The sequence below is a fragment of the Thermobia domestica genome, chromosome 7, assembly GCF_964235325.1.
Source record: "Thermobia domestica chromosome 7, izTheDome1.hap1.1, whole genome shotgun sequence".
In the NCBI taxonomy this organism is placed as follows: domain Eukaryota; kingdom Metazoa; phylum Arthropoda; class Insecta; order Zygentoma; family Lepismatidae; genus Thermobia; species Thermobia domestica.
The window spans coordinates 231,233,192-231,258,705 of NC_137460.1; the positions used below are offsets into that span (position 1 = coordinate 231,233,192).

Here is a 25,514-nt window from a genome sequence, read left to right on the forward strand (position 1 = left end):
TGGCTGATTTGTTGGACCAAATGGAATCTAACTCGGATTTACTGAACAGAATTATCACTGGTGATGAAAGTTGGTGTTTTCAATATGACTCCGAAACGAAACGTCAAAGTGCGCAATGGTGTTCGAAATATTCGCCACGACTAAAGAAAGCCCGCATGTTGAAGTACAAAGTGAAATGCATGCTTGTGGGCTTTTTTGACTCCAGAGGAATTGTTCATAAAGAGTGGGTACCTCCAGGGTAGACAGTAAATCAACATTTCTACATAGAAATTCTCGACAGACTTCGAAAACGCGTCCATCGTGTTCGTCCAGAGATTGCTGACACCTGAATCCTCCATCATGATCATGCACCAGCCCATACTACATTGTCTGTTAGGCAGTATTTGGCATCAAAATCCATTACAGTGTTACCACACCATCCTTATTCATCAGACATCGCCCCGTGTGATTTTTTCTTTTCCCAAACGTGAAAGCAGTTCTTAAACGACACCACTTTGATGCAGAAATAGACATTCAAACAGCCTGTAACACTGGCTTTGGCAGGCATCCCAAAGGATGATTTCCAGAGATGCTACCAACAATGGAAACGCCGATGGAGTAAGTGTGTGCAGGTACAAGAGGAGTACTTTGAAGGTGATCACATTGTGGTTGGTTAAAAATGGATCTAAAGTTGTTTATTTTTAACAATTCTCACAATACTTTATTGTCACCCTTGTATATATCCCCGGTTAAAACTTTTCTACAAGTAATATCCGAATTGGTAGGTACATAAATTATCATACAAAATCAAATTGCTCGTGACGGGAAACAAATGCATCAATAATTATGAGCCCATTAACCTTACAATAAGTCAATAAATAAATAAATAAATAAATAAATAAGTCAAGAATTATATTATACATGTCAGACTCTTTCTCTCTATTGTTTCTCGCCTGCAACGGGTGGCTTAGTAAAACAATTATAGCACTTTCTTTTGAATATGTACATGTACAATTGAAATTTTCATTATTCAAATGGAAGTCTAGAAAGAACAGATAACCGTATTATTCAAATGGAAATCTAAAACAGGTTCAATAATATACTTACTTTCCGATTTACGAGGTTTTAGAAAAGAGGATGTTAAATTTTCAACGGCAAAAATAGCGATGTTTGGAAGTGATTCAGGTACCGGCTGAAAAAGTAGGAATAGATATATCCCAACTCTGTCGTCACAAATCGAACACTAAAATTTAGTATAAGGAAAGATTTTCTTTCTTTTTTTTTTTTTTTTTTTTTGGATATAGGCCTAACAGTACACATGAGTGCAAAAATAATAACAAATTATTATTTCTTTCGTTACATATTGTAATATATATTATATCAAGTTATGTATTAAAGTCTTTTAATGAGGTCATGGAAGTTGAATCCCGTTTGGCCTATTTCCGTTTCGCCTAGTGATCTAACTACCAATCTTCATTATGAAAAAAAAATGAAATGAAATATTTGAGTTTTACATCCCACGGTTATGCATTTAGGCTAAAGGAGACGGTGATGTGAAATGAATGAAATGGTGGAATGAAGAAAGTGGGAGGAAACGGGAGAACCTCAAGAAAACCCACGAGCACAGTGTTTGTCCACCATAAAGTCCACACGGTGCGAGCTGGGATTGAACCAGAGACCACAGGCAGCGAAGGTGAACGCTCTATCACTAAGCCACCGCGCCCCTTCAATTTCCATTATAATCTTTATATCCTCTTACATGTAGGCGAGATGAGTATTCTCGTTATTTCTATTTCTGTTTGGTCTACACTCACTTGACGAGGAATATTTAGAGTCAGTGTATTTCTTACAAAAAATTTACTACGAAGATCTGTTTCTCAATGTGAACAAGATTAACAAGAGCCGTCTGTAACAGGTAATGTGATTACCTGTAATTCTAGCAGATCTTTGTTTTTTTTTTTTTTTTTTTTTTTTTATAATTGCAGTACTTAGAATATACGTATGAACAATATGCGGATCCTTCATATTGCGTAAAATTAAAACACGGCCTCTTTACATCAACTTACGTATGTGGGTTTGTATTAATTGCACACAGGGCCGGCCCGTGGAAAATACAGCGCCCAGGGCGAGAGTATACGACGGCGCCCCATGCATATATTCCAAGCAATTTTTCCTTTTCTTCTTTTTTCTCCCGAATTCGTCGCCCGCCCCCCCTTCTCACGGCACGGCCCTGATTATACAATACACAATACAATTTCTCATATAGTAGGCATTGATACCAGGTAATCACAATAGTTAAATTCATATAAAAGATCGTCTTTTTATTATACGCAGTGTCAAATAGAACAAAAGAAACTATTTGTATTTAAATACCCTAATTACAAAGAAAATATATTGCAGATCCTTCTACTAACATCAAGCTGTGGAAGAACAGTAATGAAATGAAAGCACGGTTATATTAGTGTTTTAATTTTTACTGTTAAATTGACAGTAAGTGCTTACATGTGCTAACTCTAATAGCATTTGCTGATCTATAGGAAATTTAGACAGAACCTTAAAAAAAAAAAAAGTTTAAAATGTGTTTTAACAGCAAGCTGTTGTCAACCATTAATACGTTCTTCAGTTTCCCAAACTAAAGTTCACACACTGTAAGGCATACTTGGTAAATCTGGTAAATCAGTGTAGAAGGCAGAGCTATTTCAAGTTCAAGTACTCTCCTGATGTACTTGATGCAAAACTTACGTCTATCACTAATGCCACTTTTCAATATCATACGCTAGATTCCGACCCTGCCGCTGGTGGTGGAGGAGCTTCATTTGCACGTGGCGAGTTCTCTCCTTTGACACTAAACGCAGCTACGAACACATTAATAACCGTGATTAGAAACACACCGACTACTACATAATTATTCAGTCGATTTGCTTCTTTTTTCTTGGCGTCACCTCGCAAGTCAAATCTGCCTTTGAAGATGAGGACAATTCCTACCAGCACCTGAAATTAATAAAGTCCATTATTGATGTTACGACTCATAATGCTGAAATAATGATGCTATCCCTAATGTATTTTTAAGAGCTATCATTAATGTACTTGCCGAAATTAAGCACGTATTGTACATAATGTGCTTGTACCACTACTATAACCGTGTTGAAAAATTCTGGCACTACATCTCCCTTTAAGGATGATTTAAAGGGACAAGTTTTGCCGATAGATGTCACTACAGTCTTCGTATCTCTAGTGTATTTTTTATCTTTCATGAAAATTCACGATTTTTCTTACAAATTTCAACTTACAGACTTCAAATTTTTAGAGAAGGAACTTCATAACCTATCGAAGACAACAATCCGTGCCGATTTTTTATTTAGAATTTTCTTCATTGTTGAAATAGTTTCATTGTTAAAGGTTTGAATATCCATTCCAACATTCAAGCTATTTCAACAATGAAGAAAATTGAAAATAAAAAATCGGCACGGATTGTTCCCTTCAATAGGTTATGAAGTTTCTTCTCTAAAAATTTGAAGACTGTAGGTTGAAATTTGTAAGAAAAATCGTGAATTTTCGTGAAAAATAGAAAATACAGTAGAGATACGAAGGCTGCAGTGACATCTGTCGGCAAAACTTGTCCCTTTAAACTAACCTTAAAGAGTCTCGTGCTCTCATCTTAAAAGAAAATAAATATAATTATTCTACAGCATTTTCGTGCTGACAATCTTTTATTTTATTGCCAAAAAGTAATTTAAGATGTTCTATGAAGTTTTTTTATTATTATTATTTTGAGTTTAACATCCCATTATTATGCACCCAGGTAAGGAGAAACTGTAATGATGAGATCGATGATAATAGTGTAATAATGAAAGTGGGAAGAAATGGGAGAGGTTTGAGAAATCTCATTCGCATCAGTATTTGTCCATACAGTCTACTTGGTAGGAGTTGGGATCAAACGAAGGATCCTACATGATAAAGGTAAGACCCCTTCCACTGAGCCATCGCGGTCCTTGTTTGAGATAATGTAGCCTTTTGCAGAGCCGGCCGTAGGCAATTTGCCACCCCTTTCTCCAGAAAGAACAAATCTTAAATCCACGATTTTAAATGAAATGCAATTAAATCTGTGAGTTTTACGTCCCACGATTATGCCGGTTAGGCTAAATGAGACGGTGATTGTGAGAAATGAATGAAATGGTTGAATGAAGAAAGTGGGATGAAACGGGAGAACCACGAGAAAACCCACGAGCACGGTGTTTCTCCACCACAAAGTCCACACGGCGCGAGCAGGGATCGAACCAGGGACTCCAAGCACCGGAGGTGAGAGCTCTACCATTGAGCCCCCGCGCCCCCTAGACGATTTTAAGTATGCTACCCCATCATAAACAACGAAGGGGAGTGAAAGCCCACTCGCACTCAGCAAGGCATATAGACACTACATTGTAGTGTTAGACACTACAAATAGTCTAACAATCTCGTTTTGTCTGCTTTTTTTCTTTAAATAATAATCTATTACGTTAGTGAAAGATATAACAAACACATTGGGGAAGGAAAGATGGTAATCTGTTTTGTAGTATTCAATATCGAGCTTCAATCTCAATATATCAATTTGCAATTAAAGTGCAAGTAGCTCTTTGATTCTTGATTTTCCTTCTACATCAGTTAAATTAAAAATAAAAATTAATTCCACCTTCAAAGATAAGGAACTTGTTTATGATAAAGACAAGACTAGTTTTCATATCAAAACTGTGATCACTAACTAAATGGAACAAATATTCACTACTGTTCGAGAATTGACTTCTTATATTTGACAACAATCGAGCAATTCATGCGGGGATTTCTTTGACCATTTGCTTTAGCACTGTCCCATGTGATAAACTAATGCGACTTAAACATGATTTATGAATGTAGTATTCAAACAGAAAGTCAATTTAGAAAATTTAAATAACATCATGAAGTTTGTTTCCAACAAAAAAATATTTATTTTAAATACTATATTTATGACAGATTTTGCCAACTCTCGAAACCTGCCGCTCCGTGCAAATGCACATGTTGCACATATGGTAGAGCCGGCCCTGGTCTTTTGCATGTTGATCAGGGGTGTAGCCAGCAGGTTTATATAGGAGGGGCCCGTCGTTTCTGAAGAGGGGCCAGCTACAATGTTCAAAACAAAATTGTCTTGCAGCTAGTGTTTTTCAGGCCTGTAAAACCGGAAAATCTTGGTTTCCTTCCGGAAAAATAAAAAAAACATTGTTTTCTTTAGCTTATTATTATTATTATTATTATTATTATTTGCTTTTTCTCCATAAATTATATTCCAGGCAGTGTTTATTATGTTCAACCAAGAACTACTGCCCCCCGACCAAACATTATACCTTTGATCCTAACTAATTCAATTTAAGCCCTTGTACACAGAACCTATCTACATACTCTCCACATCAACTGTGTGATTTGAATTGCTACCTCATCTTCCTAAATACATAGGAGAGACGGGAGAAACGCTTTCTTTCTTGTGTTTGCCATAAGCCCCAATACTACCTTTGCAATCCCATCAGTTTTTTCCTATTGGCGGTCTGTAGCTAGTAACTTGGCAATTAACTAACTATTTGATGCTCTCTAAGGACATATAACTCTTATTGTGCAACTCTTATTGTGTATTTTTTTTTTTTTTACAAGCGCTATTATTAATATACTTGTTGACATTTGTACAAGCGCTGTTCCAAATATGTTTATTGAAATATAAATGTCATTACTAATATAATTATCGTAATCATTATTGAATAATGATTACTTAGGCTACTTCCATTGCCACGCTCAGTTATTAATTGCCTTATGAGGGATTCAGTCGTAAGTAAAAAAAAAAAAAAAGTGTTTTCTTATTAATTACAATTGCTACTATTTTTTAAACAAGATTCTTGGTAACAAAAAAGACAGCTAGCATTACTGATTTCTCTGAACCTTTCCAACCTGTATAGAAAACATTTGACTTCAGTAGTGAAGTATAACTTGTAGGAAATTAACTTTTAACCGCCTGACAAGGATTTATACGAAATCATAGACTCTCACGTTGACGTACCTTGGTGACCCCTCTAACTATCACAGAACAATGATTTGTACTTCGTTGGAAAACTTACAAAGCACAGATTTTAACGAGGTAACATTTGCGCAATTCCACCCTAGAAGAAAAAGAAGAAGAAGAAGAAGAAGAAACAAAAAGTCTTAAATATATGGAAAAATAGAATTTTGGAGGGCCTGGCAGCCCTTGCAGTCACCCCACGCTGACAAAATAATGCTTATGTGTATACAACTAGCCGGGAAGATATTTTTCGGGAATATTCCCGGGAAGATTCCCAAAATGGGAATTTATCCGGGAATTTATGTTCAATCAGAAAAATAATTGCATTCTATTACTATATTATGATTTCAAAGTTGAATTATTTTTTATATCACAGCATATTATTACTGTTGTCCACAGAGGATTCTTTAAAATGTATATTCTGAACGGTACCATGTTACTTTATTAACACTTTATTATATTTAGAAAGTAAGCATAAATGTATATTTATTTACAATATGTTCTATCAATTAAATATGTGTGAAAAAATTATATAGTAAATTATATAGTAGCAGTTTAAATATATATGTAAGTGGATTTGCTCAACTTGACTCTATTGCTGATATTATAAACACGTTAAATTTATAAATGTTATAAACTAATTAGATCGGGTAAATGCTAGAAGATACATGTCTCACCAATTTAACAACATTTGCGCATACATATTTATGTTCACAAAATTTGCAAGATACTTACTTATTTTTATATTTTAGCACGTAACACTGCCATACACGACCTTTCATTCTACCTGTTTCTCGAAATTCCATACGTTAATTCACATGTAAAAGAAGTCCGAGTACTTCTTCAGAAACACGAGTCAGAGAGAGGAGACAGACCGACGTCTATTACTAATGGTGGTTCAGGGTTTATTAATAGTACTTAATCTCTATTTCTACTTAATTCTAAATTACTTTACAAAATGGTTCCTTTTCATCAATTGTAAATTAGTACTTTGCTAATTTTGGCTGTTCTTTAGCATTGGGGGCCAGGTTTTGCACCTACTTTTTTGCGATATTCTATTCCGATGCGTTTGTTTTATACTTTCATACGTTAAATTACGTTACCAACATTAAATTCAGACAGCGTTGCAGAGCAAGCATTGGCGAATGAAGGTGGGTTAAAGCCCCGCATGGCACGTTGTTTTCTATCTTCGTTACCAACAATTCACTTTCTTTTCTCACATAAATCACTTCCACTTACCTTTCCGTTTTGTATAAATCCCGTACTGCCCTAAAAAAAATGTGTTCGATACTTTCTTGACTACTTGAACATCACTATCAACTCATTTCTTCCGTAAATCATCCTAATTTTTGCTAGTTTTGGCCCCCCAATCCTAAACAATTACCTTACTTTTTAGTACAAATGAAAATGGAACAAAAAAATTATATTATTAGTTATATAAAGTACAGTCAAAGAATTTTAATTTTTTTATCTCCAAATTCTTTAAAACCTAGAATTAAATCATAATATATTAAAATAAAGTAATTAGTCATATTATTCTTATAATTTGGAAGATAAAGTAAAGAAATGGAAATAAATTCCTTCCCGGGAATTTATAGGCCAGGGAAAAAACGCGGGAATATTCCCATTTTTTAAATTCCTTCCCACCGGGAATATTTCCACTGCCAATCACTATACACAACATACTTGTGACAACAATATATATAAAAAATGTAGCCATTGCTGCAATAGAAAGCGAGATAAAAATTCAGAACGAAATTCCTATAAAAACGCACTGTATATCATTTTCGAAGGGCTGTTGGCCGACAACTTAGACGATACATTTTCAGTCGCTATGGAGCGTTCGAGCGTAGAGCAGTTCTGTACATTAATATAACCAATTAGAGATGCAAGGGCTCGGAAAAAAAACGGCTTTTTTGGAAAAAAACTCGGTTTTTTCTGCTTTGCTTTTTTGCTTAAGAAATTTTGGGCTTTTTTCAAAATTCTGCTTTAAATTGATAAAATAGACTTTGTTTCGCTTCTCTATAACACAAAAAATCATTTAATTAGTGGTTGATGTTGATAATAATATAAAACCTCGAAAATAAACTATAAATTTCGAAAAGATATTTCAAACAATTTTTCTTCAACATATTTACATTATGAATTCCACAGGATTAACCAATGTATATAGTAAGAATTTTTTAACCTCCTATATACAAAAGTAAGCAGAGTTGGCAAGAACCATGGCTGTTTTCGAAAATGCCAAAAACCCGTTTTTTTGGGATGTTTAAACCAGGCTTTTTTGATTTAAACCAGGCTTTTTTGATTTAGATATTTTGCTTTATGTATTTATATTACATATTGACAGAAATAAGTTTGTTTCGCCTTGGTGTTATTATGCAACAACGGGGTTATGCTGGAAGAGGTCACATAAGCTTAAAGAAGTCCGGTCAGTAAATTTCTTAAATTGAGAAACTCCCGCCCTAGCCATCGGGAAAATCCCGTCATTACTCTAAATGTAAAACAATAACGGAAAAAAATCCTGTTATTGCTTTGCATGTAAAATTTAAAGGTCAACGTATCATAATCAGTACGCTAAAACTGAGGTATTAAATTACAAATTTATTGCGTACATATCATTGAAAGTACAATCCAAGCTAATGTTGGAAGCTGCGTAGGCAATCGATAAATTTTGTCAATTTATATCAGTATATTTAAGCAACCTTGGCTTCTTTATAGAACAACAGGCATTCAGGCATGCAGAAATATACAATTTAGTTTTGTTTCGTATGTTCAGGCTTAACATCCTTACGTAATACCGAGGTTATCAAGGAGAAGACTTTCGCTTAAAGTGACATCCGAACCGCTACTTTGTTTACGCATGAAAGAAGGGTTGTGGTTCGACCGAGAATTGAACATGGGACACCTTGATTAAAAGTTGAAAAGGAAATAAAACTAATGCAGATGGTTTGATGTATGGAAACGTCACCATGAAGTTCACACGATTCGCATTTTTCGTACCTTTTATTTTTTTTCGGTTTAAACCAGTTGTTTATTTTAAAAAAAGAAGAAAAACAGCTGGTGTAAACCAGCCAACCCTAAAAGTAAATACTTCTTTTTAAAAAAATACTCAAATAAGTAGCAAAATTCTATGTAGTATTTTTACTTCAAAATATTCCATACCCTCTTTTTGAAACAAAATAAAATTAAAATAAAACATAAGAAAAATACTTAGATTTATATCATACACTTAAAGGCTGCACACCTAGAGCTTTTGGTTTTGTATATTCTTGAAATTCTACAGTTTTATATAAGCACCATCACGGTTTATTCAGTCCTCAAGTTTTCTGTATTTTTAACAAGAGGGATTGAACATGAAGGGTGTGAGATAAGAACGTGGTAACCCATAATTTTACTATTTTAAGAAATTAGAAATTTTCTGCTGCACAATCCATTTTGAAAGTCGGAAAGCTGATTTTTCACATAAGTCTATACATGAGGGATTAAACGAAGTGGTATGCGTTGCTGCCTATCTGATGCTGCGTAACTCAGCAATTGAAAATTTGTTAGTTACCATGTTCTTGGCTCACACCCTTCATATCATTATGGAACTCTCCCCACCCCACCAACACACACAAAAAAAAGGACTACGGAATATATTTAAGTTAAAATAAATACAACTGCACAACAAACATGATTGACTGGAGCTTTTGCGCTTCTATCGAGAAGTCCGGAATTCAACTCAGCATTCGACCATTCTGACAAAACTTTTCTTCATTCCATCTATGAAGTAGAAATAGTGCATGTACTGTGAGTTGGCTGACTTCATTTCTTATTGTTTTTAAATCGTTATTATTACTAATTACCAGCAGTGACGGTTTTGCGAGGGTTAGGGGGGGGCGGTCTTTCGGACTGAAGCCTGTTCCCCAAAATTACGGAATGTCTAAAACAAACGAAATATCTATTAGTTATGCCTTTACTCATAAACTTTAAGCTGCCGTCAAATAAAAATTACGAATGTTTAGAAAAACTAAACATTAGTAAGAAAAAAACCCTCCCAAAATACTTTTCTAAATCCGCCACTAATTCTCAGTATAAAATGATCTTCAAGGTTGTATCCGGAAGATTATCACTAAATATATAAACGATACGAAATACAGTATTAGTTATGCCTGTACTCATAAACTTCAAGCTCCTCCCAAATAAAATTAGGAGATTTTAGAAAATGAAACAATCAGAGAAACCCGTCCCAAAGTACGTTTCTAAATCCGCTACTGATTATTTGTATAAATTAGTATTCAAGGTTGTATCCGGAAAATTATTTCTAAATCGTTGCACAGCTACAGTATAACAGAAATGTGGAAGTACGGTTAGACGGATATATTGAAAAACGTACGCTTTGACGGATATATAGAAAAACGTAAGTTTAACTTCTGCGTTAGAACCTAGAGTACTAAGCTCTTAGAAATGAAACAGACGACAAACTGAAATGATATCGAGAAGAAAAAATATCGATAACTCAAAAGTTAAAATAAAGTTAAATAGCCTCTAAAATTGCCCTCAAATACTACATTCTTCACTTCGTAATTCGTAAAACATGTGCTCCATCCATCTTGATGGTGAATTTTAGAGCGAAATATGGCATTTAGGTCATGGAATTCTTATCTAAGTATAGAATATACTATAAGAAAGCTATTTAGACAGAAAAATCATGAAAATGAAAAAAGCCAAAATTTCCAAAATTCTCGTTTTTTTCCCAAAAAAAGCCGGCTTTTTATGTGAAAAAAACCATCGATTGAAAAAAGCCGGCTTTTTTGCATCTCTATAACCAATAGATGAAAATGGGCTTCATCACTCATGAATACTGGGACATCTGCATCTTCTATAAAAGAAATAGCGTCCATTATGCCACAAAATTCTCTGCGCTGTACAAACTCCGTTTCACTTAGCTACTCGACAATCATTATTTTGTACGGGTGAAATTTGAGATGCGATGAAGCGAACGACGTGACATATTCAGCGACTAGCAAGAACTGTTCTTTTCACTCTGTCTACGTTTTCTGCAGCTCGAACTGAACGGGGAAGACCAGGTGACTTCTTTTTCATCACAGACCCAGTACTTTTCAACGCAGCAACCCATAGGAGTATAGTGTTTCGATCTGGAACTGTACCGCGACGTCTGACATTAAACTTTTAAAGGAAAATACGTTGAACAGTGACCTCAGAATCACTGTTTCTAAAATACTGCTTGATCGCAAACACCACGATGCTCTATGTCCCAACGCTCCATAGCAACTGAAATTGCATTGTCTGAGCTGTCTGCCAACAGTCGTTCAAAATCAAGACCCTACTCGTCGCTGAGTATACTAGCTTTTCAAAAAACATACATTTCCTCTGTTCCATCCTTTATTTATGATAAAATATCAAATAGGAGGCTATACCTTCTAATAGAGAAATAAACCCTCTAACAATAAACAAATGTATAATCTATAACTTAAGCAGTACAAAATGGAAAGAAACGCTGTACCAAATAACTCACCTGAAGAATAAGACTGAATGTAATAAGAACAATGACCAAATAATATGTTGGAGAGTTTTGGCTGTATTCAACAAGATAACGCAGCTGATTTGCATTTGCTGTTATCAGGGCTATATCCATCATGCCTTGCGCAACTGTTTTCTTTGCTGCATATGTATTGGCGATGGTCTTGCTAGCAATTACACCTGCCTCCAGTTCTTTGTCTATTCCAGTTGTTACTACTGTTCCATCAAGTGCTCCTGTCGATTCTGTTGTGGTGGTAGTGGTTTCTGTGGTAGCAGACATCATACTGAAATCTAAAATCAGGAGAAAATAAGTATTTTAGTCTAAGCGCGTTATACTAGCTGTATTTTACTAAAATTATAATAAGTTTATATTGAAAGATTGTGGTTCCATAACTTCAAAATGAACACAATATAAAATCACTCATATGGAGAATAGACTGAACATAATAATCACAATGTTACCACTGTTGGTAACAATACTGGAATCATTTTCTGTGAGTTCGCGTAGATTGGACGTTTCTGACAACTTCTTCAGCTGAGGTCCCTGAGGGTAGAAAAGTCTTGGGAAAAGAAGAAAGGCACATGGTAGCATATGTAGCAAATATGGCTAATGTTCAATGACATTATTGTTTTTACGCGCCCAATATTGTCTGATAGAGTCATGTTTGCAATTAAAACCTCATTGTCCTCACTTTTGCGCGAATTGTCGTCAAACCAAGGCCGTGGCTTGTGCGGGAACAAGAAGGGCAACTCCCTACCGTGCGATGGGGGCCCATTATAAGACACTTCATATACGATACGACCATGAAATTATAAATGAAGCATCAAATAGGTTCACTACATTACATAAACAAGACAACTCACAAAAGGTAAATAAAACAAACATGACTCGTGGGCCGATTTCAGTAAAATATGTCTACTATTAGCGACTCTAGAAATAATATTTATTCGTATGGCTTTAAAATTTGTCAATATTGTCCCCTTAATTAATTTGTCATGTAACGGGCCCGGGGGCGTAACTAACGGTCCCGTAGACGTTGTGTGGTAGGGCCCACAGGCTCCGAGGGGCCCATAAAGTGTAAGAGAAAGATGGAAAGAGGGGGCCCAAGAATTAGAAATACAACTTTTACTAGGCTGCAAAAATACGCGTATTAATGCTCCCCCCCCCCCAGAAAAAATCTAAATTACGACGCTGCGTCAAACCCTCAATGTGGTAGTGCTGCTTGACTATTCGCCAGTAGTAAGTTAATACATTAAAACATTTAAATTACATCAATATCAAAGAACACAATAGCATTGGCTACGTTTATCAGCATGATATACAGGGTTTTCATAAAGTCTGGACGGATTTAATTTGCTTATAATTTTCATAAAAATGATCATAATGAAATCAAATAAAGTGCAAACGGTAGCGCAAGGATTAAATGTTTACCTGTAATCTGCACCAGCTCAGTTCATTCACCGCCACACCTCCAACTGGGCGCCATTTACGTCCACACATTCGCGTAGGCGGCGCAGGAATCCACTCACAACGTTCCGCCGTGTTTGATCCGAAATGCCAGCCACAGACGCCCTGATTTTGTCCTTTAAGTTCTCCAAACCACTTGGCTTCTTTGCATAAACTTCCGTTTTCACATGACCCCAAAGCCAGAAGTCGCAGGGGGTAAGATCGGGTGACATTCGGCCGCCTACGCGAATGTGTGGACGTAAATGGCGCCCAGTTGGAGGTGTGGCGGTGAATGAACTGAGCTGGTGCAGATTACAGGTAAAAATTTAATCCTTCCGCTACCGTTTGCACTTTATTTGATTTCATTATGAGCATTTTTATGAAAATTATAAGCAAATTAAATCCGTCCAGATTTTATGAAAACCCTGTATATACATGGATTGTCGCTTAGTCTCAAGGTCGCAGGCAAAATTTCATGTTTCATCGAAGATGATTACAGTTTCCAACGAGTTTGGTTCATTTTCGATGTATTCTAATATGTCCGTACAAAATTCTCCATGGCACTCTTTTTGTTCCTGCGAGAGATTGATCTACACAACCTTGGCACGGATTTTCCCAATGTTTATTCTTCTGTGATAATCCGAAAAACGGATTTCCTGTTCAAGTTCACTAGTTCATCCGTTGTGTGCACAACTAAATCTTTGCTTATTCTAATCACGTCGCGTACTCTATTGATATTTGTGTCCGTAACAGAAGATCAGGGCCTACCTGAATGATCATCATCTTCAACACTTTCCTTTACCTTTGAGAAACGTTTATGCTACTGAAAGACTTGTACTCTGGACATAAATGTATCACCGAACGTCTTGCCAGCATCCACAATGCTTCAGTTGAAGACACAAGAATCTTGATGTTAATCTTTTGCCCCACTTTCAGACTAGCCATTTTCCGACACTATACGATTGCAGATGTTCACGGAATGACATCTCTCTCGGAACTGTGAAGATCAGGCAAGAGAGACGTAGAAATGATACAATGCTTCGACAGAACGCTAATGAATTCACTACAACTGGATGTGTTTATCAAATTTTAAATCAGTACTATTTTAGTGTCCCATCTAGAAAATCTTGTGGAATATACGATATATTGTTTAAATTCATAGGCTCAGTCTGTCATTCTTTGCAGATTTCAACCTGCAATAGATGAGATTATCGGGAAGACTGAAAAAAAATGTATATATAATATATTGCATAAAAATTGAATAATTATTATGAAAGTTTTGGTGGGAAATGGTTTTCCAATCGTATTACACACTTATATGTAAACTTACAACATGAGTTAGATTTAACTCCATTATACGTCATTAAATTTGATGAATCTCAACTGTGGGCATATCATTAAAAGAAATGTTCACTGTGTTGAAAGAAAAGCATAGGAGTTAAAGTCTAAAACATCGCTCTGTCAAGAAGAAATAGGTACGCTGTCAAATCGAGGAATGATTGCTGTAATTTCAAGTATCCGGGAAGTATTTTGACGAGAGACGTTTACTGCACCAAAGAGATCAAGTCAAGAATTGCCGTAGCAAAAATAATAATAATAATAATAATAATAATAATAATAATAATAATAATAATAATAATAATAATAATAATAATAATAATAATAATAATAATAATAATAAAATAAAAAATAAAAAATAAAAGTAAAAAAAAAAATAAAAAAAATAAAAGAACAAGAAAAGATCACTATGCTACATACGGAGTATTGGACTCTATGATTCAGAAACTTGGACATTAGAGGAGAAATATTTAAAAAGTTTCGCAATATTATGCTGTAGGAAGATTGAGAAGATAAAATGGACAGAGAGAGTAACAAACGAACATGTTGTAAAACGGATAGGAGAGAAGAGAACGCTTTTAGCCATCATCCTTCGCAGGTAGGCTAATTGAATTGGACACATCTTGCAAAGAAATTGCCTTCTTCGTACCACTATAGAAGGAAAGAGAGGAATAGGAAGATCGATGATGTGAAAAAGAGAAGAAAATTTTGAGAGTTAAAACAGGAAGCTGAAGATCGAGAAATGTGGAAGAAACATTTGCAAGCCCAAACCTTAACTTTAAAAAGAAAAAGACGATCTCAGTAGTTCCAGGATCTCAGAATACGCAATAATAATAATAACAATTACTGTAAATGATGAATTTTATATATGTTAAAAGCCAATTACGTTAGTGGATGAGATAATTAGGAATTAGTTTCAAATTAAGTTCCGATATGAAAACTCTCGTCTTTTTTCAACCCGTCGTACATTTATTCCTATTTAACCGAAATACGTTATATCTATCATTATATTGAACAGTAATGTAACATGATACAAATGGTCATGGTAAAATAATTATTTATTTAGTGTATTCAAAGATAATTTGTAAAATATTTGTATTTAAGTTGCTGCAGGTTAATCACGTAACACCTTAACAAACAAGGAAACTCAAATATTTATACTTTTTTTGTTTTTCACAGAAGACATCATTTTAACTAGGAGATAAGTTTCGATGCGTAGAGTAAATATGATGTCTGTTTTATAAATTACACTAAAATACTTTATATAAGCGTTGTCCCGTCCATCTCACTTGCATTAATACTGTTGTAAAACCCTCCAAAATTTCAGTTTTTCTGATACTGATGTCTCCTGAGTTCGTAACACTGAATGACAAATGTTGCATATTATAAGTTCTTGTAGTATTGCACTGTAAATGTGTTCTCTTGATATTTGCATCAAGCAAACTTTCAGAGTTCTTTATTTGATTTGATTGGATCTGATTTAATTTGATTTTATAGCAGCGAGACTATATGGGACATCAACCACGTGAACGTAGAATCCAAACCACATGAGCTCCCGCCGGGAATCGAACTCGGATCTCCCACGCCGTACTGACAAAAATCCGTTATCCTTACTGCGGTGTATTGTTCAAACATACAGAATCCTCATGTTTATTACGGAAATCAATACGGAACATACGTTATCCATATGCTACATACTTTCCCCGCTTAGATGTTACATCATACCATTGCAAGATGTCTGACATTTAACAGTCTTCCGTGTATTACATATGTTACATACGTGATCTATGTGTTATATACGCCCGTCTGTATGTGAGATCCTGACCGCTTATGTACAGTTCGTACGGAAAGTACGTTTATTCGGAACACTTACGCGGGAAGCAAGGTCCGTCGACCCTATTGTTGCTCTCCTGCTTCACCGCGGTGACGTCACACTACAGCTGGAGAAAGTGGCTACGCAGAAACAGTGAGTTATGAAGGGACCTGTAAAAGCGCGGAACAGTAAGGTCGACGGACCTTGCGCGGGAAGTACGTATGATTTTTTTTTTTTTTTTTTTCAGTTATACGTTTGTTGTACGTTAAGTCAAAAAAACTACAGGATTTAGTAGCCTACAGTTTTAGGTACACCTTTTCCTTTTCCGTTTTCTCAGTACAAAGGCGCGTACCAGCGTTCTTTATCTATGATTTTAATACTTTAGTAACAAGGGTGTTTCAAAATAAGTGGCCCGCTCCGTATATATTACGTGAGAAGACATAAAGACAGTGATTAATAGAAATTTTGTAGATGCTGTTTAGCTCCATTCTAACTTCTTTTAAATATACAGAGGTCCATCAATAAAGCATCCCATCTTTTTAAGGCTAATAAAACAAAAAGTATTGCATAGAGAATGTTGACTATTAAAAAAAATATAAAATGGTACTGGATACAGTTTGTAATTACTGTGTTTTCTTGTAAAATTCCTTTTACACTATCCCAAGGAAGCCCAATAGCTGCAGCATGTGGGTCAGGTTTCTTTTTTTAACGTTATTCAGAAAGGTTTAACCCAGTGGAAGATTGTCTTTCGATCAGAAACATGTTCATTACGTAGTGCAGCCAACTTCAAGTGAAAAGCACTTTACACTGTAATCACATAACTACTGCTCTTGAGAAACTTCTCGACTGTTTACGCGCAATGAGTTTTTGAATAAACTACAATGAGTGCCCCAAACGGCAGCGGAAACCACGATTTCCACTCTCCACGTCTCTCCTCTGACAACGTTAAAGGTGATCAAAAGAGAAGAGGTTTCATTCGGTATTATTGATAATAAATTGTCTTGTAAATTGTTGAGTAACCTCAACACTCAACAGAACAGAGTAATTCAAACGAGAACAAAGTAACTTCAAACTGTTTTAATTTTTTTGAATAAATTAGTTCCTATTTACAATACTTTTTGAGTTATTAACCTTTAAAATGTGGGAGGTTTCATTGGGTCACCCTGTACTTCATCATCTTTAAGTTATTCACTATACTTTAAGAAGAAAAAATGAAATCTTTGGGCTTTACGTCCCACCCACGAGTATGCCGGCTAGGCTAAAGGAGATTGTGGTGATGAGAAATGAATGAAACTGGTGAAATGGGGAAAGTGGGAGAAGCTTGACAAAGCCAACGCACCATACCACAAAGCCCAACTTGACGCGAACTGAGATCGAACCAGGGACCTCACGCACTTGAGGCGAACGCTCTACCACTAAGCCACCGCAGCTCCTACTTTAAGAAGGAAACTGACGGGAAGCGTAAGCTACAACTTTTAAGCAACTACAAATTTCACAATGTCTTAAGAGTGCATATGTAAAAGAAATGGATAACTTTGCTATTCACTTAGTAAACACAAGAGTGTCCCATAACTATGAAAATATATGGAATTTATGATTTTCGTTATTTTTGCTCTTATAGATAACTAAGAATTTTATCTCTATTCAAAGTGTTTTCCAAAAGTGGATGCTTAGGCTCTTTCAATGCACAATGCGACAGAAGGATCAACACATCGACCATTATTGCGTAGACGCTCATTTTCCACCTGTTTCAAGATTTATGAGACACCCGGTACTTCTTCAAACTTCCTTTGGTATACAGGATCCTGTGTTTGATTTCCAACGGAATATTGCTGAATTAGTTAAGGTGTTGCGGATTCTTTCTTATATAACCTTGCCGCTGAAGAGTAGTGCTAACTAACTAACTAACTAACTGTATGGCCTATGGAACCATGTTATGACAAAAGCTCTCCAGTGACTTCTGTCTTTAGCCAACTGAATTCAGTTTCTACTTTCTATTCAAATTTCTGCGAGATCCATCTTAATGTTGTCCTCCCTTGGTCTTTCTAATGGTCGTTTTCTAGATTGGATTTCGAGTTAAAACTTTGAAAAAGTTCGAGGAGGAACGTTGAATTTCAACAAACATAGAAATGTTAATTAGTTCTCCAAAACATTTTACCCCGCGACTGGAGGGTCTAGGTCTCGCCCCATTTTTTAGTGACAAAAATAATTTAAGCTATTATTTATATATTTTTGAAAGTTCATAGTAAACTCATGATACACCTATCATAGTCTGTGTTCTGACTGCCCCTCCCAATTTTCACCTTCTAGATACGCCACATTTCACTAGAATTTAAACATATTTATTTCCAACTTTCCTGTTTACTTTCACATTGAAAATAAGAATAATTAAGTTATCAGAGAGGGTTTAGCTGACCTGTTGAATCTCTGTTGCCACTTGCCATGTTCACATAGGTATTCACTTGCTTAGAAACTCAATATTGCTGCAGATTAGCTGTCAATAGAATGTTGGGTATTATCAATACTAACAATAATCCAATACAGTAAAATGCGTCATTTGACACATTTGCGTATGTCACTGTTTATTATCACTGCTTGTCAGACTTCCCGGTTTTCCATAATGGAAGTCCCTGTCCGCAGGAAATGACTTCAGCACTCAAACTGTGTCCTAGTGTGAGTTTCCTAGTTATTTCCTCGTTTCACAAGTACACTGCAAAAATATTAATCAGTGTTTAAATAATTTTAGAAACGGCTTTTGGTCACTGGGTATAACACGTGCAAAAATATCTTGAAGTCTTTTATCAGTAAACAAACATTGCGTCACTCCTTAAAACTCGTTTCTGTGCTTATATACTTAATGGGCACATCTAAAGTTCAGGTACATTATGAACTCTCTTAGTACACTGTTATGAGGCATTCTAGACTTCTTTGTTCCTTTGGACATGTTGGACATGTTAAACTAGGAGTGCGCTCCACTAGGATGTACAAATAGCGTCCAAGGGGTGGGGGCGCAAGCTGCTGACAGGAATAAACTGAAATTTGTAATTCCAAATATTTCAAATGTCAAGACATTATCATAGATATTCCGCCATTATTGGCAGGTCACTTGCTGCAACTGAGAAGCTTCTATGCTCCACGATCTTCCCTGACCTCATAGAACATGTACGATTTTTCTGTTTTGATATCGTACATTAATTGTAGTCTTCTTTGCTCCTCCCTTTCTTTCTTGTCACCATTCCCTCTAGCACGTCTCTCATGTAACCAATGTCCCAACCAGTCTCTCTTCCCTTCTTTAATAATATCTAAAGTTGTTCTTTCATTCCCCACAATTTCTAAAACACTCTCGTTATCGCTCTAGCCAGCTAATTCTCTCGACTCTTCCCCGCACCTACGTTTCGAAAGCTTCAGGTTGTTTTTCATCACTTTCGCATAATGTCCATGTTTCTGCAATATACAGTACAATACTTCAAACGAAGCGTTTTATGAGTCTTTTTTCTCAACTCTTTATTCAAGGTCCCACAAAATACACTTTCTTACTCCTAAAGGCTTCTTTCGTCATTCCTATCTTTGCTTTTATTTCACGTCCACACATCAAATCATCCTAATAACAATAATAATGTTAAATTATGTATCATAAAAGCGCAAAATAAATACAGAGTACACACTGTGGCTTTATTAAAAAATCTTCGAGTTTAACTTCCCATGATTATGTTCTTCAAGCTAAGAGAGACGATGATTAACGCAAGTGAATGATGATCGAAGAATTGGTGGAATGAGAAAGTGGGAGAAATTGGGAGTAGCCCGAGAAAACCCACGGACACGATGTTGTCCATCAAAACCTTACTTGAGCGGGGATCGAACATGTGACCCGATGCACTCGAGATAAGCATTCTACCACTGATCCAAATTGGCTATATTAAGTATAAAGCTGGTAAACTGCTCTACAATTGTATGCAGAAATCTTGATGGAAATAAATGTAAATTGGTGAGACTATTATTATTATTATTATTATTATTATTATTATTATTATTATTATTATTATTATTATTATTATTATTATTATTATTATTATTATTATTTAAATCTGAGATCCCAGCTCGCGCCGTGTGGACTTTGTGGTGGATAAACACCGTGCTTGTGAATTTTCTCGGGGTTCTCCCGTTTCCTTCCACTTTCTCCATTCTACCATTTCATTCATTTCTCATCATCACCGTCTCCTTTAACCTAACCGGCATAACCGTGAGACGTAAAACTTAAAAATGTCATTTCATTTTTTGTTTTAATTTGAGAACTTAATATTGCATTTGAAATTACAGGAGGGGTCAGAGAAAAAGCATATGTGACCAATGTACAGTTTGAAGTTGGAAGGAAGTGTGGGGCGTTTGTGAAAGGGGCGCAAATTACACTGAATCTATAAAGGGAGGGCGCCAGGTAAACAAGGTTGAGATCATCTATGTTAACAATGACCAAAAATAGGTTCTAAAAATGTGCAAATCATGTTCAAACATTGATTTATTTTTTGAAGTGCATAATACTTTAGTTTCAGTCGATGGCACGGAGGCTCAGTGGTAGAACGCCTACTTCCGGTGAATGTGAGTCCTGTACTTTGATCCCCGCACCAAGTAAGTTTGTGGTGGACAACATCATGTCCGTGGGTTTTCTCGGTGTCCTGCCATTTCCTCCCACATTTTAATTCCACAAAACTCTTTCATCATCACGTACTTGCCTTAATCATCCGTCTTCCTTAACCTAAAGGGCATAACGTGGGACGCAGTGGCGGATCCAGGGGGCGATCGGTGCGATTGCCCGCCCCCCAGAAGAGCAAACTTTTTAAATTTTATATATTAATAAAACCCATCCCAGAGTTTGGAGCTCTTAAAAGTAGCTCTAAGTAGCAGTATTACAACCCACCGCCCCCGCCCCAGAAGTCCGTCCTGGATCCGCCCTTGGTGGGACGTTAAACAGAAAGATTTCATTTTCATTTTTACGTAAGTTTTATTTCACACTTGAAACTACGATAGACTTGAGAGCTGTAGGGGTCCAAGATTCTAGCCGAAGTGGTGATTAATTTATCAGTTCCGGCTTCAGTATGTCAATAAGAGGGCCGTACCGTTTTTGTTATATCAAAAACCATTGTTGAAAAGCGAAATAATACATTTCCATAATTTCTGGTTTCTGTAGAGATTGGACTGCCGAGATAAATCCGAGATTGGACTGATTCTTGACACACTAAATTAATATAAAAGAAATTGTTCTGTTATATCTATAAATGTTTATTATTATTGTTGTACGGAGATCAATATTGAAGCCGAAAGCTGTAGTAAATGTTTTACCACTTCCGGTTTTAGTTATAGGATAAAGGGCGGTATGTTTTTCAATGGTAAATCCATATTTAGAAAGGAAAACGTTGCCAGACCGGAAATGAACCGGCTTTTTCCACTTCCGGTTTCAATACAGTTATTAGAACCGTGATGGAGAACCTATTTTGAGGGATGTAAATTCATGTACAGAAACATTCATTTCTAGATTTGTTTCTGGCTGTTTACTGATGCTTTTGCTATCTGAGGATCAATATTAAAACCAGAAGTTGCACTGGATTAAGTCAATTCTGCTATTAATACAATCATAAAGGTAGAAATCTTTCAGTTTAACGTCCCACGATTTTAGCCATTAGGTTAAGGAAGATGGATGATTTAGGTAAGTGGATGTTGATTGAAAATGGTGGAATGATAATTTTGGAGGAAATGGAAGTACCGCGAGAAAACCCACGACATGACGTTGTCCACCACAAGCTTACTCTGTCGGGGATCGAACCAGAAACCCTACACAGTAGAGGTAAGTGCTCTAGCACTGAGTCATCATTCCATTCCATCATAGAAGTAGAAAAAAATCAATGTTTGAAGGCTAATTCAGACATAGTGTGCCGTTCCCTTTCCGTCTCGTGGTCCGCAGTTTCTTTTAAGACTTCCACATTGAAAATTCATTGGGTTATCTTTCTTAATTCACACGTGACGTGCCCCGTCAAGCTACCTTAAGGAGAAATCATCCCAGTCGTGGCTCATCCGGCGCGATCCTTCGGCTTTCCTCGGAGTACACGAAGCGATACGAAGTTGACCAGAACCAAGGGAAAATGGTACGGCGCGGCACTGCATAGCATGGTATGTGTGAACGGTCATGGTCATGACGCGGATGAAGGATAGCAGGGGAATTGTATGTGTACGGCACACTATGTATGAAGGAGTTAGAAGTTAGATTTCTTGCCCTTCGGCATCTAAGGCCATTTAACCCTTCACGATTTGAGGGATGACGTCCCCCGGCGAGCACACAAACCGGGGAAAGGGAAGGAAAGAAACGGCCTGGGACCTATAAGTTAGGTACCACCCCGTCATTTGCCTGGTTTTAATGAAGAATACCCAGGAAAACCTCATTCAGGTTGGCTGGCCTGAAAAAGCGTGTTACACTTTTTCGACCGAGTGACCACACCGGGAACCGTACCCAGGACCGCTCACACCGAAGGCGAGAGCGTTAGAGACTACGCTACACGGGGCCACTCACTATGTATGAAGTAACCTTGAGACAGACAATTCATAGGAAGGAAACCGTTTCCCGCTATCTTTTATTGTTTCTGGTCTATTGCGGTTAACATTGAAACTGAAGATGGGAGGTTTCTACTACTTCCGGTTATAATATGAGAAGAACAAGTAGCAGAGTCACGTGTACACTACGTGAAGAAGTTTGGTTTGTGTGGCGTGATATTTTTAGTTAATAATGAAATCGAAAGGGGTAGTAGATCTGTACCTACTCCGGTCTTAGTAGGGAAATTACAGTGGAGATGGAAAGTAATTCTGGGAAGCTTAATTGATTACAGAAAAATCTACTGCTGGCTATCTATTACCCTTTCTATTTATGCTACATAGCAATCAACGTTAAGACCAGAAGTCGTTGACTTCTACCAATTGCAGTTTGAATATAACCTTTAAAAAGTATGTACCATATTTTATCAAAATCAGATAATTTTTATTCGTTTTTTTGCTTTTTTTTTTTTTTTTTTTTTTTTACCTGAGAACTCTTTTGCTTGTAAGAATGCAACTTGCAACATGAGATAGATTTTCACCCACCTTGATGAATTGCAACTGTAAAATGAAACGGTTATTTCGGAAAGATTGACAAAGGCTTATACAAAGTTTCATCAAAATCGAATAAGTTTTTCAAGAGTTATCATGAAGCAGATAGACAGACACATAGAGTCGCAAATGTTGGTGGAATTTAAAGCCGGCTAGGAACTCGCTAGGCGTCGCTTCAATAAGGTTATCTAAAGTAGAAGTCACAATCGGGAAAGAGGAAACGTCAAAATCGAAGAAAGGTAGAAAGAATGAAATATCACACAGATAAAGTAGGTCATGTACCTAGATCGATAGGGATAAAATTTTGGAGTTTAAAGACAAAAAAGTAAACGAAAACAATGGAAGGTAACTGGTGTAAATCGTGAAGTAAATGAAATGTGTAAGTGGAGTGGATCATTTGTATTGTATATCTAGTGTAATCAGCTGCGTTTCCGGCTCTTATCCACCCTTCCCTGACTTCATGAACAATATATTACGGAAAAGTACATGTTTATCGTATTAAAAATGTATTCAGAAGTCGCGTGTGTCATGAAATGATATGAACGTAAGCTCTTTAACCCTTTATCCTTCATTAAATTCTGTGTATGTCATTGAGTTTAACAGTATGGAAAGAGTCCCTCCCACGTGACTCCCTTCCTCCACGTGGACACGGGGTAGGCTTTACACGAAGGATTCCATTGACGAATTTCCCCTTCTGATTTAGTAATACAATCAACAAAATTTTTAGGTGCAGGATGGCTCACTGCTAGATTCGTTACTTTTGGTGTTCCTGATTCGATCTCCGACCAAGTAAGTTTGTGCCATGTTAGAAATAAGACATGGTATCTTATATCTACCATGGTTTGTGGTGAACAACACCGCCTCCGTGAGTTTTCTCCTGGTATTCCCATATCCTCCCATATTCTCATTCCACCAATTATTCCATCATCACTCTAGAGACCTGCACGGCCCGAGCCCAATCCAGCCCGAACGTACCTAGGCCCGGCCCAGCCCGGGCCCGAAAAGTTTTGGAGATTTTCGGCCCGAGCCCGGCCCGGCCCGATAAGTTTTTCAAAATTCTTGGCCCAAGCCCGGCCCGGGCCCGATAAATTTTAAAAGATTTTGGCCCGACCCCGGCCCGATAAATTTTAAAAGATTTTGGCCCGACCCCGGCCCGATAATTTTTTTAAAAAATTAGCTCGAGCCCCAATCTCTCTCAAAATTTAGTACTAATTTGACCTAACCCTCAGAAACATTTTCTGAACTTTGGTTCACAACTTGACGCTTGCCTCCCGAATGGTACCATTGCCTCCTAGAACTTTGCCTGTCATCGAGAGAACAAATACTCCATTCCCTGTAACAAAAATCTAACTTAATTGATTTTTAGCATAAAGTGAATATGGCAATATTGTTTAGCGACAGGCAAAACATTCCCACGCCTTCTTTTTATATTTTGAGTTCAGTGAAGGCCAAGGTCAGAGCTCAATTTACCGCATAATGCCTGCAATCGTCTATAGTGAAAGAGGAGCCGCTAAGCAACACAAACTGTAAATAGCTGGTGCATTCTTTGTAACATTTTTCACGGACACACTTCTTCAACGTTTGGCTTTATTCCAATTATCGTTTAACGAAAGTCAATAGTTATTAAAGAATTGCAATTGATCGAACCGACCTCAAGAGAAATCAGTATCGGCTAGCCCAAGCCCGGCCCGGCCCAAAGAAATAACAGAGTCGGCCCGCCCAAGCCCGGCCCGTGCAGGTCTCTACATCACTCACTTATTTTACTCATCGTCTCGCTTAGCCTAAAAGGCGCAATCGTTATACGTTACACTGAAAGATATCATTTCGTTTTCAAGAAAACACTTTCCATAGCAAAATTAAAATTTTGCTTACCTGTATGTAGCACTGGTAACACTGGTAAAAAATTTCAAATATTTTCAACACCAACTTTACGGAGTAAAACAAAACATTCACTTTTTACGTTACATCCAGTAAACTTAACCCGAACACAAAGCGCCTAATTATGCATGTACGAGTTATCTTTTCTGAAGTCCTTGGTCCTCTTTTAATAAGTCTTGAAGAAAGGAAGTGGTTTTATGGAATGATACATCGCTGCGTAGAGGAAGTAGCTTGATAGAAGGAAAACAAGCAAAAAATATTTTTAAAAAAGGGGAAAAAACATATTATCTTGTAAAGGAAACCAATGCAAATAATCAATTTATAGTATTACTATTAAATCTGTGTTCGAACGG

At 36.6% G+C, this 25,514-nt stretch overlaps 1 protein-coding gene across 1 annotated transcript; it reads right to left on the reverse strand.

Annotated features, from left to right (window-relative positions):
* Positions 1-2,446: 2,446 nt before the first annotated feature.
* Positions 2,447-25,320, reverse strand: LOC145689017 (ninjurin-A-like). Its single transcript, XM_081763157.1, has 3 exons — positions 25,156-25,320; positions 11,556-11,851; positions 2,447-2,970 (listed from the first exon to the last, which is right to left on the reverse strand). The coding sequence occupies exons 2-3, from the start codon at positions 11,841-11,843 to the stop codon at positions 2,749-2,751; spliced, it is 510 nt and encodes a 169-aa protein (XP_081619283.1). The 5' UTR covers positions 11,844-11,851; positions 25,156-25,320; the 3' UTR covers positions 2,447-2,748.
* Between the last annotated feature and the right edge of the window lie 194 nt (positions 25,321-25,514).

Bases quoted from the DNA above. Each gene is read 5' to 3' on its own strand.
- LOC145689017 (XM_081763157.1), bottom strand. From the start codon at position 11,843: ATGATGTCTGCTACCACAGAAACCACTACCACCACAACAGAATCGACA. The intron at 2,971-11,555 runs GTGAGTTATTTG...TATTAATTTCAG, and splicing joins CATTCAGTCTTATTCTTCAG to GTGCTGGTAGGAATTGTCCT.